General features: G+C 36.6%; 1 protein-coding gene across 3 annotated transcripts in view; it reads left to right on the top strand.

Annotated features, from left to right (window-relative positions):
- The window catches only part of NT5C3A (5'-nucleotidase, cytosolic IIIA), a 35,620-nt gene that overhangs the window by 7,108 nt on the left and 10,556 nt on the right, over positions 1-17,956 (top strand). The window contains exons 1-2 of one of the 3 annotated variants that reach the window (XM_065398693.1): positions 10,102-10,330; positions 10,713-10,819. The exons of 1 other annotated variant lie outside the window; for it this stretch is intronic. In XM_065398693.1, the coding sequence (XP_065254765.1) occupies positions 10,180-10,330; positions 10,713-10,819 (258 nt within the window). In that variant the 5' untranslated portion in view covers positions 10,102-10,179. Of the gene's footprint in view, positions 1-10,101; positions 10,331-10,712; positions 10,820-16,296; positions 16,358-17,956 lie in introns of those variants that run through there. One more of the 3 variants, XM_065398695.1, reaches the window with a different exon arrangement.

A 17,956-nucleotide genomic window follows, 5' to 3' on the forward strand; every position in this document is an offset into this window, starting at 1 on the left:
CGTTACTTTCTTAGATAGTTGGAAATGTCACGTGAATTGGATATCAAGTGGCAAAAAAAAAAAAGCCACTGACAAAGATGATATTACAAAAGAATCCAGAATGATGACCACTTACAATTACATTTCCAGCAATGTAAATTACAGCTAATCAGAGTGGAATAATGTGGTAACAGGTGGGGTTTTCTCTGGTTTCATTTTTGGCACCAAGAGACTGAGCGCTTCTGAGACTACATAGTAATAATAATGCACTTGGTTGTCCATGACCTACATCTTGTCTGTTATGCTTAAACAGTAGTACTGTGAAGTAATACTTTGTAAGATCTGTTGAGCTTCACAAATACTGTTACTATGCGAATTTTGAAATGGTTCTTTGTAGAACCTTTCCACGGTTTGATGTAAGACTTCTTTGATAGTTCTAGTGCTTGTCAGCGTAACATATGTTTGGGTATTGAACAAGGCCTGTTTTTTATCCCCCTTGTGTCTCTCCTTTCCTTCTTTGAATACTGACTTTTTGATCATTCACATACAGGTTATTCCTGAAAAACGGACTATATTAAATTGAGATTATTTGATATGATGTTATTGTATAATGGAATGGGATGAGAACCAAAAAGAATTTATGCCACAGGGCTAACAGAGGCTTGGACTCCTGGATGGACACTGCGCCCAGGATGCCCGTTTGGAACTTTGGGGGGTTTGAATTTGTAGGATCGCTGGCTGGCTCCTGGAGACAGGGAGCGGGATCACAGAGCAGGTCAGAGAGCTAGACTGACCATGAAGGGAAGCACTGCGAGGCTCCAATAAAACTAGTCCCTGAGTAAGAAGTAGAAGGGTTACTGAAAGCTATTGTTATGGTGAAATTATGTTTAATCTGGTTAAATAAAAGTTGAGTGGTTTTTCCAACCCAGAAGTCAGTGGCATAGTCAATCAGTGGATTTTGAAGAGATCTGCGGGGCCCTTGAAATAGGGTTAAGAGAAGCAGCCGGGATTGCCCAGTATTTACAGGCAAGTGTTCTGAGGAGTAGAAATGCTGTTTTAGCAACCCAGAGACACTTGTGTTGAACAAGGTGTGTGCCGGGGAAGGATAGGTCATGTGACACCAGTTAAATTGTACCTCCTCGAGAGTGCAATGGCTTTTCTTGATTTTGTTTAGTTCTGTACTGGTAACAGAATATTTTCTTTGCTATTTTCTCTAATGTTGGAAGCAGATCAGACTGAATTCCAATTCCCAGTCAAGCTCTAACTTATCGTTAAGGCTCTAGACTGCAATTCAAAGCAAGACATATCTTTACACTTGCTTAAAAATACTAAAAATTAAGAGTATGCTCATAGTAAGCTAGCATACAATTCTGATACTATCCTTAATACCTAATGATTATTCATACAAATAGACAATTCTTGCTGACCCGCACCCAGAGAACCTTAAATTAGTGATATCTGTGTTGTACTCTTCTTTGGATATCATGGTTTTAAGCAGGAAAGGTGACAGGAAGAAATATGTGGTTTCTGCTTTTATGTATTCCAAGCTTAAAAAACAGTTGGATAGTTAAAACTGTAAATATTTTATTAGTTTACAACATTTATTTCTTAAAAGCAAAAAATTTCCGTAGCACTTAATTATTTCTAGACTTTCTGGCATTTAAGATAGCTGAAGTAGCCGAGATATTCATATACAGTGAATGCTATAAAAATGTCTCTGTCCTTAACCCTGCTTCTTTTAATATTCTCCCTCCCTGTTACAAATGTATTAGTTACCATTTAGCAACCTAAATATTAATTATTGTATAAATGAACTGCATTACTATGGTCAACTGTTCTGATATTTTCTGCACCCGTAATACCATCTTAAATGCAGATATAGGATAATCTCAGTTCAGATGGACTTTGGTCTTTCTGTTGAAGTTAGGCATGGAAAAATTGCCATGAAACTGGAGAGGAGGGAGGAGACCAGGCAGAATAGCAATAGAAGAGGCCCTTGTGCACTCCCTGCGTGATACAAAGACAAGCTCTATTTCAGTTCTGAATAGTTGGTTGCAGAGGGAGTGTTCAGAGGCAGAACAGAGTGATTGGAGCAGGGGGACTTGACTCAGCATCTCCTGCTCCCCAGGTGGGTGCCCTAACCATTGTACTATAGAGTCATTCACACTTTCATGGATCAAGTAACCAGGGACACCCATGAAGCAGTGGAGGGGATACGTTTCATCACCATCCTAACTCCACACAGAGCCTGTTTCCTTGGAGTCAGCATCGGAAGGGTGAAATTCACCCTTAGCGTTAAAGGATTACCTGAAGGAACTTTTTAAGGAGACATACTATAAGGGATCCTAAAAGATAAGAAATGAACTAATTTGATAGCCTTAGTAGGTAACTTTATCTGTAATCTATTGACACCGTTACATTCCTACACAAGTATTTAGCATGTAGCTTGATGTCTAGGACTGCATTGTGGATTAAACTTTGGACTGGGGATTTTAGTTCCAAATTGGGTCTCGCAGCTGTACTTTTCAAGGGTCAGAGTTTATTTGATCTAGATACAGCATTCTTAGACTTAGTGATTTTAAGCAGATTTTTTTTTTCTTTTTTTTTTTTACTGGTAGATAAGAGAAAAAGAGAATCAGCAGCAACCATTTCTGTGCAGACCTTAGGTAATCTAAATTTCACTCTAGATATTGTGTTGGAGGTGTGTTTTCTAGGTAAAATGCATTTACAAACTCTTTCAACATACAAACCAATAGATGTTTAATTTGGACCGTGACAAGTACCATATGTAATTAGAAATCTGTATGCTGAAAATGATCATAAGTCTTGTGGGTCAGAATTACATTTTTCTAGTGTGCAAGATGAATTTTCACATTTCTTATTAATTAAATGTATGACCTATAAGGGCTGTAGAATATTTACATAACTTATTACCTTTTCCAATTGTAACTTCCATGCTTAGGTTTTTAATATTATAATATTTTGGGCCATATATTTTGTGTAAGGATTTATTCACAGTAGCAACCTTAAATGTAAATTTACCTCCAGTACAGGGGGGTTTTGAGTTTGCGTGTTTTTGGTTGGGGGTTGGGTGGGAGTTCTTTGGCTGTAAAATCCCCTCTCTCCTTGAAAGACCTGGTGTTCTCTAACCAAAGGTCAGAACTGATCAGGTCTCTCTAGCACTGCTGCTCCATTATCATACCAGCATTAAAGGGAGCTGCTCAGTACTGATCAGGCAAGGATGGAAATGCAGAGATCTTAAATGTTAGGGAGTAATCTGTTAGAGAAAAGACTGGAAAAGGAAGGAAAGAGGGAACAAAACTAGAGGGAATAATTAAAAAGTGAAGCCATGCCCAGAAAAATCCTAGCATTCCTGTTGCCATACAGGAGGAAGGAGAGTTGCCTCACCTTCCAAAATATAAATATTAAAGCCCAGCAGAAGTTTCTTCTTTGAATTTCACAGTTGGAGGTGGGGGAGAAGAGAGAAATGGAGTAGAAAGTCTCTGCATAAAAGTAGGTTCTTCATTTACGGTTGTCTCTAAATAGGGAAAGTTAATCCACCTACATTGTCTATATATATTCACACTCTTGGGACTTGTGCCTTTGGTGCTGCACAGGAACCTACTTTGATTGACAGCACTATGCACATGAAGCCTAAGGTTGAGACCCAAGAGCCAAAAGCATGGCTCATTTTCTTCCTGCTTCAGTTGGGTGAAGGTCAGAACCTTGATGTCATACCCTTCAGCTCTTGGTCTCGGTAGTTAACTCTAGCTCTGTTCCATTTGGAGTTTCTTACTGGCTTACTGGTTCTCTGCTTTTGCTCAGTTATTTTTGTTGCCATCCAATACACTTTTTTTCCTAAACGTCAAGAGATATACATTGTGGCTTGGTAAGATTTCACTTATTGACCAATATTCCCAGTACTTAAAGTTCCTGAGTAAAGGTCACTCCCAGATGCCTACTGATCACTAAACATAGGTACTGGTTTTCATCAGTAGATCTCAAAGTATTATCATCCCCATTTTTCAGATGAGAGGGAAAGTGAGGTACAGAGTGACATGAAGTGACAGACCTGAGAATAGAACCAGATATGCAAACTTTCAGTCGTGTGCCATATTCACACTGCTTTCACCCTTAGTCTTGTTGAGCCTTACCCTAGGAATTCTCACACCCAGTGAGTTTCCAAACTCCATCTCTTGAAGAAATCAGTGAGGCTTTGTTCAGGGGCCCACCCATGTGGAGCTCATTAGAGGGTTAGGGCCTTAGTTATTACTTGCTCAGGGAGAGCTGTAGAGGATTAAAATTTTGCATACAAACTTACCTGAAGCTCAGTTCAAACAGTGTGTTATTCTTTTGACTTGGTAATTAAGTATAATACTCAGTTCAGAAGAGCAGTCCTGCAGTTAAACTAGTTCTCTTATTTCCTTTGGTGGCTGCTATAAGTCTACCAAGGGTGGGGCTCTATACTGTCAATACCCAAAGGAGAATGAAAGTTGATTGCCTGTATAGCTCCATCCCTGCTTTTACAGAGGTTCTATTACAAGCTCTCGGTAAGTGGAAGGAAATGAGGGACACTAATGCTGTGGTCCTTTTTTATGCCCTCAAGTGCTAACATTCAGCTCTGTATGGAATCACAACAGTTATTGCTTTCTAGAAGGTTTTGAACTAACACTTGGACCACATCTATTTTAACTACAGTTACTGTTAATAACTTTTTTTCTGGTCTCATTGTAGGTTTTTGTTGTTTTGTTTTGTTTTTTGCCACACCAAGAACTATCTTTGGTCCTCCTTCAAGCACAGAGTAACTTCTCTCACCTCTGTGACCTTAATTTAGGTTCCTTATAGCCTCAATTTAGCAAGGTACTTCAAGCACATGTTTAGGCTGATTGAAGTCAGTGGGCTACTTACCTTCTGAAAGTATGCACATGCTTCATTACCTTGCTGAACCCAGAGCCCATATCTGTGTTTAACCAGAGGTGATGGACAAATTTTTATAGAGGGGTGTTGCTGATGGAAACCATGTATTTGGGGTTTGTTATTACTGCTTCAAGCCAGGGGGTGCAGTAGCACCCCTACTTCCAGCACCACTGTGTGTAACATCACTTTTTAACTTTAAGTAATTTATTGAGAAACTGTTTTCCACAGAGCAGCAATTAATTAGAAAACTCCTTATTTGTTTGTTACATTTCCCACATTTAAGAACTTTTTTTAAACTATTCACTGTATATTTGAGAGTTTGTTTTGATTTGGAGCCACACAATTAGTCACAGCAGTTAAGCGGCACCCACTGTGTACGCACATGCATAACTGACTCTTCTCTTCTTTAGTACAGATAATGTAAAAGGCATTAAAATGATATAATCATCTTGAATATTTATATGTAACTTTTGACCAACTGTAAGATTTCACAACTGCTTTCATCAGCTGTTTTACAGTGGTGCTTTGACTTATAGTTCTTGGAAATTCCAAATGATATAAAATTTGCATAGGGAGAATGAGCCAAAATTTTAATGTCTAAAATCAGCCACAATGGGAATAGCTTTTATGGTTATGTCTTCTCTAATTCATTTATGATCATACAGTCATTTAAGTTGGAAAGGATGACTAATGGGTTACCTAATTATTTTCCTGCATCGTATGTGGAGATGGAATTTTATTATCCCTGATAAAATGATATTGTATACAATTTTTAGTATCTCATGTGAAGGAGATTCCTCCCCTCTCCTGGTAGCTTGTTTTGCTTTCTTGAATGGTTTGGTGGGATATAAACATCTTCTGAATATGTAACCTAAAATTTTGTTGCTGCACCTTTTAATCTGTTCATCATACTTTGATTTTACTGACTAATGAAAATACCTCTCTCTTCTGTATTGCATCCTTTCTTATTTTTAAGAAATACTGTTCTATACAGTCTTTCCCTATTTAATGTGCCTAGTCTGCTTCACCTTTTATGTTTTATTTTTTTAGAACTTATTATTGGTGTTTATTTCTTTTGAAATCTGCCTTTCTCATTTGTCTGTTCTTTTGGAGCCCCCAACGGAATCCTTTACTCTAAATGAGGCATACAAAGTGTTGAGTAGAGCAGAATTATCTTGCTAGTTTAAGTTGCGAGGTCCTTCTACTTAGGCAATATCTTACATCTATATTTGAGTCTGATTATTACTTTTGCGCCACTTCATATTTCTCTGAATTGTAACTTGTTGATTTCATCCTATTTCTCTAAAGGTTATGCTAAATTTTATCCTATCGTTAGTGTCTCCCAGCATCAAATCATCCACAAATATGACTAGCATAATCTCTATTCCACACTCCAAGTTTCTTGTAGAAAAAATTAATGATTTTGGATCCAGAACTCCTGCAGAACCCCCTTGGCAGCTCTATATTACCTCCAGTTAACCCACATCTCATTTCCCTAGGAGACTGGCAACTGAAACCATATCAAATATCCTGCTGGTATCAAGATACAAGTTTACTACTGCATATTCATTCCATCTATTTTATCCATTAAGGTTGAAGGGAAGACACGGTTTTAAGATTGGCTTCTTATAGATTTGTTTTATAATTCTTTCTCCTGCTTGAATTTGGTATTAGAATAGTAAGGCTGAGTTGGCACTCTTCTTTCTCTGGAAATGATAATTCAAACAGTTTTTTAGCATCTGAAATTCATCCACTTGCTAATAGCTATTTCTTATGAAATTCTTGAAAACTATTTACACAAATCTTACTCTGTGTTTACAGAAATATGTTTTCTGATCATACATCTAATTTCTTAACATATTACAAAATTCTCTGCAACAGAAAGCAAGAACTGATATTGTCTTGTTTAAGAAATGTGAAAATAGCTGATATCTATATGGATGTACTCAAAGTTGTCCAACTACAGTATATCCACCAGAAAAAATAGTAAAGCAATGTACAGCTAATGAGTGGAAATGGAGTATAAAACTAAAATTCAGTAAACTGAACATAAGGCAATAAGTTGATTCTAACCAAAAGAAAAGTAAATCTTACATAGAGCAGTGATTCTCAACCTTTTCAGGTTGATAACTCCTTATTCAAAGCCAAATATTCACAACTCACTTTAATTTACTATAAATGTAAAAATCAAATCAACAGCAAAAAATGATAAATTGATCCATCTACATAATTTCTGTGTGTGTTTCAAGAGGTTGACAGAATACCTGACCTTGAAGGGTAAAGAGATGTGGGAAATAGATTATCTTTGCTTCAGGCTGTTTAAAAAAAAAAAAAAAAAAAAAAGTAATGCCTAGCAACCCCACAGTTGCCATCATGACACCAACATTGCCCCTACTCTATCCCCTTTTTCCCCACCGAATCTTGACCTACCGGCTGAGAAACACTGACATAGAGCAGCAGTGTAAACATTAAAATTAAAACATATTCATAATTTTAAAATATGAATTGAAAATGCACACATTTCTGACTACTTACTTTTCTGTTAATTAATTTTCCAGAATATTTTGTACTGAAAGTGTATTTCCAGAAAAATCTGTACTACTACAGTACTCAGCCAGAAAGGTTCTATTTTAACCTCCTCTATGTGCTGAAATAATTATCCCTCCCTCTGTGGTGCTTAAATTATTTTAAAATGACCTTCAGTACTGAGAGAGTAAAGATTGTACAGAGGTCATGCTGGGCTTTGTTCATATCTCATTATAAACAGATAGTGACTTTAATTTTGTCTCTGTACAGAAGTTTGAAGGAAGTTTAGGCTAAATCCTGGTCCTACTGAAGTCAGCAGGACCAGGATCTGGTCTGTAATAAATAACCATGTTGCTCTACTGTTACCCTCTGCTGTGTCTGATGCTTTATTTCATTTACCCTGTGGCAAAGTAGCAGATGTATCTGGCAATTTTTTTTTAAATGAGGTCATTTTTAATTATAGTTTAGGTCTTTCATTTCTAGCTATCCCACTTTCATAATGTGAAAACACATCAGTGTTGATGGTCCAACTGAGTTATCCTTTCAAAAATTTAAGATTGGGCACTCGTACTAATTTGAAATGTGTTGCTAATACAACATGGTAGCTTTTTTATTTGAAATGTATCAATATTATGCTGGTTTTCCATCTTGGTATTTAATTTTTTATACAATGTACAAAATAAGAGCTAATTTTAACACTTCCCCTCAATCTTAATTCAGCCTGTCAGCTCATTTATAAAGTACAGCAGTACTTTTTTAAGGGAGCAAGCTAGCGTTCTTTCCTTCTTAAATTCTTGGTATCATGAGGTTTATCTTTCCCCATCTAAACAATACCCAAGCAGCATTATGTGGTACTGATATCCCATCATTTTTTCCATTGTTTGCAATACCTGACTCCAGCACACTGATAATGACATCCTGTGAGACCTGTTTCAATCCTTACCATTGAGCTTTAACATGCCTTAAAGGTGGCACGGACTTAGTTAATCTTGACTCATTTTTGATGAACTAAAAGTATATAGAGTGAAGCCTTTACATTAATACACATTCATATACTAGACAACTTTTCACAGTTTTCATAAGTATATTTAAAATATAAATCCTTGTCTCCATTATGGGCTGCAAAGTTGTCTGTCTTTATATTAAATAATTCTGACTCGGTCAAAATACTATGTATACCATGTTTCAGTTGAAACACATTCTTATAGACAATTTATAAGCCAAAAGCATGTTAACACTCTCAAAATGTTAATGGACCCTACAGAATCTATAAATGTTTGTAAATTAACTTTCTAAATCGTAATGTGTAGCCTTTGGAGGGGATGCATTATATTTTGAATGTGTCTTGGAACAAATTTCCTACTTGTGTAAAAGTACAGTAACCTGTGAGAAATAAGTATTGGTTTTATTCAGTTCCTAGTGGATAGAATGTCCACATAACCACTTAGGGTCCTTGTTAGTAGTCTCAGAGGCAGGGGATGGTGGGCACAAAGAATGAACCATTGCCTATCCTGCAGGTAGTCCCTTTGGGTTAGTTAGAACAGTGGTTCTCAACCTGCGGCCCAATCAGCACACAACTGCAGCCCATGTAACATCCTCAGGGCTATACAGGTAGTATTGGATGCGTCCCACAATGGTAAATAGGTTGAGAACCACTGAGTTAGACGTTCACTGACGGAACGCGTGCGTATCAACCTGAGATTGGAATGCTACCATACAACATACACTGATCCACTCTACTATTTGAAAAATGTACATCAATATTTTTTAAAATGAAGAAAGTAATGACTTACTTTAAATGAAACTTGGCAATAGGTGAAACTCTAGAATTTTATATTTGCAACTTGGCTGGCCGCTGTTGTTCTCTCTTCCATTGTAACAGTTGCAGCACCTTCTAACATTGCGTTTGTAGAGCCCATGGCTGTACCATCAACTGCACTGATGTCTTCGGGACAAGTTCTGAGAGTCTGAAAGAGCCACCAAAAACCTAAGGATATGCAGGGGCAATAGAGAAGCTTTCACTTGTGCTGTCACATTGGAACCTTTCATGAGCATTGAATTCACATGACATTTATTTTTCTAAAGAGTCTGGAAAAGATGCCAGGAAAAAAATCTTTATCCTTTACAATAGTGGTTTTCCACCTGTGGTCCACATACTCTCTCTAAGATTTCCAAAGGGGTCCACACCTCCATTTGAAATTTTTTAGGGGTCTGCAAATGAAAAAAGGTTGAAAAACACTGCTTTACAATAAGAAAATAATTTCCTTTCAATCCCATTTCCCTCCCCAACCCCAAACAATTACTTTTTTCTTCATCCAGTTTGGCAATGCTCCTAATGACAAAATTGCTAAAGCACGTTAATTGAGGCCTCCCAAATACTAACAAACAATCCTCCTGGATTTCCTGCTTCATTATTGCATAGATAAGTAATGCCTCTGTAAATACTTAATTTCCTGTAATTTGTTTCTTCTACTAAATAAGTTGCATACACCTTTTCTTAATGAGATGTAAGGAATTCATTGCTGTCCTAAGGCAGTTTAAAAAGATTTGGTAGGGAAAAGGTTGGAAATATACCAAAGAAATAGGCTTTTGCTTTGCAAAACAAGAAGTGCCTTCCTCTGTTACAGAAATCCAAATTTGCCTGCTGCATCCATCAAAGCTGTTCATTCAGTGAAGGTCAAAGGTTCTGTTGTTGGTGCACCAGCTGATCGTCTGTAAGCTGTATCGCTGAGCATAACAAAGTGCTGTGCATTGCTGATGTGCGTCACAGGACCCTGGGTTTTTGCACAGGGATTAGTCAGGCTGTATTTGGAAACGCCCTCAACTGCACCTTGTGCTGCTATATTAGTGTTTCCCAAGCAAGAAGAATTTTCTTTCACTCCTTCAGCTGCTCCGGCAAACCCCTCCGGTAAGTGTGTGCAATTCATGTAAACAGAAATGGCACTGTCTTCTGCCTGCATTTTGTAAGCCAGTATTATCAATTGTGTGTTACTTATGCATGCTTATTCTAACAGCTTAATACATTTTCTAAAAAATCAATGTCTGATAGTGTAGACTTCAAAAAAGCATTAAGGGAATAAAAAATGGTTGATCTAGTTATTCAGTAGATTAACTTCTTATATGTAAAATGTGCATTGGTATCGCTTAAAATATGGGTAATTTCAGATTGGTCTAAATATACACTGTGAGTGTCATGCCTTTATGTATATACAGCAAAAAAACATTTTTTTCAAAAAATCAGATAATGTAGCAGACCATTTCTTTGAGGTTTACTTGGTTTTTGTTGGCAGCCTGTATGCAAGCCCTGCATCTCTGGACGTTGCTTAGCACCTATGCTGTTGCAGTAGGACAAAATCAAGGACAGAAGAATCAAGAGTGCCCTAAGCTCAACGCACAGGTACTCTCTTTTTAAAAGCATGAGAAAAAGTGCTGTCAGTCAATTGTCCAAGAATAACCTCTTAAAACATGCACTTCTTCCAAAAATGTCCAAGTCAGAGTCCAGTGCAGCAGTAAGCACAAAAATTTGTAGCACATCAATCAATCTTCTAAACAAAATTCTGAAATGGGGGGAAACATTTTGACTACTTTATTGGAAATTCAAATTTCAGTTTTCTTTATTTCTTCTATTTTTTTATTAAAGTACATATTCCAATACTTAGTATGCTTGGGTCTTAAATAAAAACGTCTCCCCATCCCATTAAGCTACCCTTTTTAGGATTCTAGTACTGTTGCAAAAATATGCTATAAATAAATTAGCATAATCAGTGCTTTGATATCTGAGTGTCATCACTGCAAAGATCAACTTTTTTTCCTTTTTGATCAGCAGTCTAAGACTATGGCTTAGTAAAGCTTAGTAGGTCACCAAAACATTTCTTGCCATAGTATGTGAGGTATCTTACTTCAAAATCTTTTTTTTTTTTTTTTTTTTTTACTACACTCTTGTTTTCACTACACACACTTCAATTCCAATTTGGCTTTTTGCAGCTAGTAACTTTCAAATTTAGAAATTAGAAACTGAGGCTTTATACCTTCTGAAAGGTGCAATCTTAAATTAACAGATACAGCATTGGTTTCTAGCTTTAGCACATTTCAAAATAATGTCCCTGCAATCATATCAAATGTGAAAAGGGGGTTGGGAGAAACTAGATGAAAGTAATCAAAGTGATGTGGGGTTTTTACTTCAGATTTCATGAAACAATTACTGTAGATCATCAGGAAAATGAGATTCCCAACTTTTAGGTGGCATTAACCACGGTTTCAAAAATATCAGATTTTAAAACTGTCACTGGTACCTTGCTCTGTCTTTTTGGTACTGGTACATAACTGAGTATATGATAGCGAGTCCCAAGGATATTTTTAATTCCCTGAATAAATCTCATTACATAGTAATTTTAAAGTACTAGTTTGCTTTCGCAAGTTGAGCTCTGTGAGAGCTCCTCTTGGTTTTTAAAATGTTATTGGAAGTCACCACCACAGCATAAAAATAAAATTTGCAGTTAACTTTTTGTCATCACAACTCTGTAGCATTCATTTTCAGCTTCCTTGTTCAGAAAGAATCAAAGTAGATTTTCTTGTTTCCTCTGAATTAAAAGTTGCTGTTAATGGATTTAGAATCTGGAAGATTGCCTAGTTTTGGTGAGGCTTAAATTATATCACACAATTCTGAAAACAAATGTGACAGCAGTTAAAATTCATGAGATTAGTAACATTCATACACATTAAAACACAACTAATTCTTATCTGCTTACCTGATTTAATTCTTGTCCAAGATCTTAACATTTTTGGTGGTCATATGGTTGCCTTAGTTTTATTATAGGTTTACAAAGCGAATGCATATCAGCTTGCATCTCTCAACAAATTTAGTAAGAAAACAGCTAATTTCTAAGGCTCTGGACAAAGAGTACTGACACACATAGAAATAGACCTTACTCCATAAAACAACTTGTGTACAATTCTCCAGTTGTCTTCTATTTTTATCATTATACCATCCGGGAGAGGAGGGAGGGTTCTAACAGCTCTTCTTTTTGAGAAGCATCCATAACAGATTAGTCTTGGCAAAACAAGCAAGAACTTTATATATACCAAGTAGTATAGGGTTACAAGGCTATCAGTTTAAAAATACACTGCCCATTTTTCCATGGCCTCGTTCAAGGTATCTCCAGAACAGTGGTGTTTATAACCCTGGTTAGGAATCTTGGACTAGTTGATAATGAAAATCTGAGTTTATGACTAATCTTGTTCAGGATGTTCACCTAGATCTAATTGTGGAGTCACTTCTATGTCTCCATACAATTAATACTGAAAGTAATTTTCCGTTTTAAGTCAGATTTTGAGCTTCTCTCACTTACAGGTAATAACATTTTTAGAAAAACCTCCTTCAGTCTGAAATATCCCCTGGTTATCAATGGCCAAATGGGATTTGTTTGGAAAGCCTGAAATAAATCTGAGAAACTGTTTTTGAGTTGTAGGACTTAAAAGAAATTGAGGCTTTTCACTTTCTCCACTCTCCGTCCCCCACCCCAAATCTCTTAACACACAAAAAGTATGGTCTGTAAAGTTCAAATAGTTTGTTTAGCTAGGCCTCAATAAGAACATGTGCACAGAACCCCACATTAATAATGCTTTAATATAATTAATTAATTATCCAAAGTGGAGTTCCTTAATGTTGGGGACACTGAATTTCCCCCTGGGGATTATATATCTGTCATTAATATTGCAGCTGTTAAAAGATTCACTTTGTCTAAATCTTTCATTTAATTTTTTAAACAGCTAGGTGTAGCCTTCCTTGTGAAGATAGCCTTCAAAATGTAAACCGACCACCAGTGTTGTCACTGAGTGACCTATCCAGTAACAAGAACCTCCCTCAAGATCTTGGTCTATGCTCATCCCAGAACTCCAGCAAAAGATAGAGGGAGATCTGCTGTGGAATTTTCATCCACTCTTCCCCCTTAAAATTCATACATTCCCCTCAGATACCTGCTGCTCTTGGCTTCAGTGACTGTCAGTAACCCTCCCCCAATATATAAACCAATGCAGCAAACCCTGCCTCTTCTCCTTTCACCAAAAAGATTTAGCTTCATTTAGAGAGAAGAGAAGGATAAGTCTCCTGCAGGTACTCTTTGAACACTTGGGAGATTCTGAAAGACATGCCGCTGTGCTGCCTGGAGTAGTGGGTTGGTGGGGAAGCAATTTCTCACCTTCTCTGCCCAGGCTACTCTCAGTGCTCTGGGTTCAAGCCATAGAGGTACTGCATATTTGTTTCAAAAGTATGAATTGTAATTGCAAGTCTCATTTAAAATAGATGCTAAAATACTAGTCTCTTACCCAGATACATTATTCCCACAAGTTGTAAAGGCCATAGCAACATTTACTGCCAGTAGAAATGTCTTGATTTTATACACCACTTCAGCAAAACCAAAATCCTTTTCATGATTCTCAGTGGTGCAGAAAAGCTCTTTGACCAAGTATAATATTTTAGTCTATTGTGTTTGAGGCCTTAACTAAATGTGGCCTAGAAGGACAATGTCAAAATCAGGAAATTGCACAGTCCCACAGATATTTATGTTTCTTAGTGGAAAACTACTACCACTTTTTGTTCTCTCAGGACACAAAATAGGGATGTGTCTGACTCTGTTGTTCAGATAATTATAATAGAGCATCGTATTATTAAAGCAGAAAAAGGAATTGGTGGAGGAAACTGACGGTCATGCCTGGAGGATGATTTACTGGGATATTTACTTATCCTGTGTATTCCATTCCCAAATTAGTAGGTTTGAATAAATTTTGATAAAATTGGATCACTCCCAGTTACAAGCAAAACCTAAATAAGCCAGAGGCACTTGTGCAGAGGATTGCACCCTTATGAATTTTTTTTACCCTTTTATATAGGCCCAAACAAGATCAATATCTGGGAATATAAATTCCCAATAAATCAAACTAGTCAAATTTAACATTCTCCCTACTATAACAGTCAAACAGCCTAGATGGATGAACACATCCCTAATATCGTCAGGTTGGCACTATTTAAAATGAATTTTATCGCTCATCTCCTGGATCAGCTCTCTAGATTTCCCTGTAGTTTTAAGAACTTCATAACATACACACACACTCACTCTCTCTTTCTCTCATTTCAATAAACAAAGATTTGAGAGACCTAAATCTTGAATTATCTGCTGCCAGTTTTTTAATTAGATTTTGTAATGTAACAAAGCAACTGGCACTAGAAGCACTGTTTCTATTTGTTGCTTTTCAGGCAGATTGGAGTCTATTTTTAAGCCTACACTTGGTCTCATTGGCTTCAATGGAACCAGGATTTTGCCCTTTAAATTTAGTATGAATTTTGTGATCAGATCGAATTTTAGTTTCTCTCTCTCTACCCCTCTCTACCATATTCTACCAGGGTAATGTACATTATTTATATGCAATAGTAATGATGGAAAAAAACAGGAATAATATATTTAAATACCTGGGATATTATGTAAAAACAAACAAAAGAACAGGAGCATTTTGCTCCATAAATTAAACATTAAATAAACTTAAAACTCTCTCATTAAGTAATTCTCTCACTACATACCATGTGTGAGATGCAGATTTTAAGTAATGAATGGTCCTGCAAGTGGTTACCCTTATTCTCAGAACTTGTCTCCATATCTTCTTTATACAAGTTGTCTCCTACTATGGCTCTATAGGGCTGAAGATTTTCTGAATCTACACTGTCAATTAAAGCTCATTCATCAACATGTAGGCTGACACACAATCTACCTCAGCAATGTCAAAATTGCCTTTCAACATCAGCACCTTCTTTTACACCCTATTCCAAAGTTAACTGTATCTTGATGGGCTACTCCAGTAACTTCTGCATATCCTCTATAGAATGTTCCAGGGCTGTGGATCTTCATTCACATCTTTATTATAAGTGTTTAATAGGAGTGCCTAACTGACTACTTCCATAAAACTTACTTTAAACTTCTCATATATTTCTAATCCCTTTGAAGTCTCTGGCTTCTTATGATCTCCATTGTTTTCTAGGCTTTCTATTTAGACAAGGTGACAAAAACTGAACATAGGATTCAAGATGGTGATGTACCATCAATTATAGAATTGCCCATAAGTGTTCTCTGTTTCTTGGTACATCTTATTTTTTCAACCAACCAACATGTCAGACTTTTTGATGGGCCTGTGTATATTGAGCTAACTCCTAGAGCTTTCCTGTTACAGTTAATTCAGAATTTCTGTGTTCACGTGACTTTTTTATGGGCTTTACCTTGCACTCCTATGGTAGTTCATTTCTGTCTGTCTTCTGAATTCCTCCCAACTTGGATCCTCTTATCTACTCCAGCTATGAAGAACGTGATCACAAATGCAGCAAAAAACAATAAGCTCCGTAGTCGGGAGCATGGGGGGGAGGTACTGAAGTATAAGTCATACATACTTTTCTCTATAGTACCCAATAGGAAGCTAGTGATCACTTATAAAAAGTAGTGCACTTAAAATATACTAAAAGTACAGATAAAACTAAAGTAATTCCATGGTAAACATATTTTAGTCAAAATGTAATAGCTTGTTGTATTCTTATTTGTAATTAAATTATCACTTATAATGTAAGTGATTAGTTCACTGCTTTTTCATAAGTAGAGACATTGGTTTCAACTATTTAAAGAACTAACATAACACTGCCTGATAGAGACTTCGAGTCTATTGAAGGACACAGATTGTACCCATGATGCAGGCCTGCTTCTGCCTGTGAAAATATCTACATTACAGGATTTGGATTTTATTAACTAATGTGAGTTGTCCTCTCTTTGGAAGTGGCACTTTTGTTCTGAAATATTGAGTATTGAATCTGCCTTTCTTCCTTGATTCTCATGTAGAAGCTATATTGGAACTAAAGGAGCAGCACAAGTTTTCAGCATCAATTAGTACCAGTGAGAGTGAGGTAAGCCACTTTGCAACATAGATGAGGCATGATGCTTTCTTTATGTTCAGAAATGCTTGCTGAAAATGTCATGCACTGAAACAATCACATTTTCTTCTTTTAGAACAGTCTTTTTTGGCAGAAAAATAAACATAGCATTTTAAAGTATTTTCAGAAACCAAAAAAGAAATTGGTGTAGTCCAAAGCAAAGCAATATCAGTGTCAAGGTATTCAAATTATGCCCAGAGAAATCTCTGGGAATTAAAAAGAAGTTTAAATGTACCTCTCTCCGATATCATTCCCTCTCTTCTTGGTAACTAAGCCAGCCTAATAATGTCTGAAATACTACTTGCGTAGGACAATTATATCATTTTTGCATTCTCTCCCTTCTAAACACGCATATCCATTTTATGTAATTGAAATGGAAGGATTCAGAGGTGAGTAAACTTTCAGATTCCTGGGGTGAAAGAACCACAGATCAAGGCTGAGGAACTCTTCTCTTTCAAATACTGTAGGAATTCTCTTGCTCGGGCATAAAAATACCCATTTATTCCAGATTTGTCTATCAGCAATCCACAAACTGCAAAATGAATTTTAATATGTTCTATAAAATGCTTCAGAAAAAGTTGAAAATTGCAATGTTTTCTGTTTCATACCATATGACTCTAGTTCACCTGATGTACTGATAATAGTTCTTGTGAATACTTTTCTATATCTGAATTATACATGCAACTCTGGTGTGACTCTCAAAGGACTCATGAGAGGATTCTTGATTAACCAACAGATTTGACAAGCATTTTTTATGAAGAGTTTACTGTGTCCTTGTCAGAACTTTAATGATTCCCTATCCTTTATTTTTTCCTAATTTAACTTTCAGATTATCTAACACTGTGAATATCCATTCATTTAAAAGGGACAAGAGAGGTCCAGATGCTGAGTTAGACTGCACCACTGTATAAAGAGTGGTTCTCGTCTGAAATGTGACTGTATAAAAATGGCACCTTACTTACTACTCAACAGAATTTTAAGTGTTGTTGGTGATGGTACAAAACAAATGTATCCGGATTGCAGTCCAGTCTAGACAGTTTTCTTGGTTATGTAGTGCTCACGAAGGTAACAGCATATGACACTGAAACGACATAAAAAATAAATCTGAATTGAGAATGGGGTGGGTGTGTATCTGTGTGTGTTAACAGTGACGTTCCCCACCAAAACTAACTTCATGAGCCATAGTGATCACTTGTGAGCAAAACAAGACAGTTGTAACTTCCTACAAAAGAATCTGAGCATTCTGTCTTGGCAGTATTCCCACCCAGAACCAACCTATAGCATGAGCAACTGGAAATGGATTTTTGTCACCTGAGTGGCATTGCAGAGTTCTACCAGTTCTCAACCGGTATTGAAATATTTTACCTGTAATGTGTTCTCAGTATAGAATCCTACACACATAGCAGAATTGGCTTCAGTATGTATTTGTAATAAATATTTGAAATTTTTATTAACTTCTGAGAAGCGCCTTCAACCATGGAAAAAAATTTGTAGTTTGCTTCGTAAATTGCTGTTAATCTAAGACAACAATTGCTGTACTGTGATGTTATTGCAAGTCTCAACGTTAGGTGT

This window comes from Emys orbicularis, chromosome 2, assembly GCF_028017835.1.
Source record: "Emys orbicularis isolate rEmyOrb1 chromosome 2, rEmyOrb1.hap1, whole genome shotgun sequence".
Taxonomy (NCBI): Eukaryota; Metazoa; Chordata; order Testudines; family Emydidae; genus Emys; species Emys orbicularis.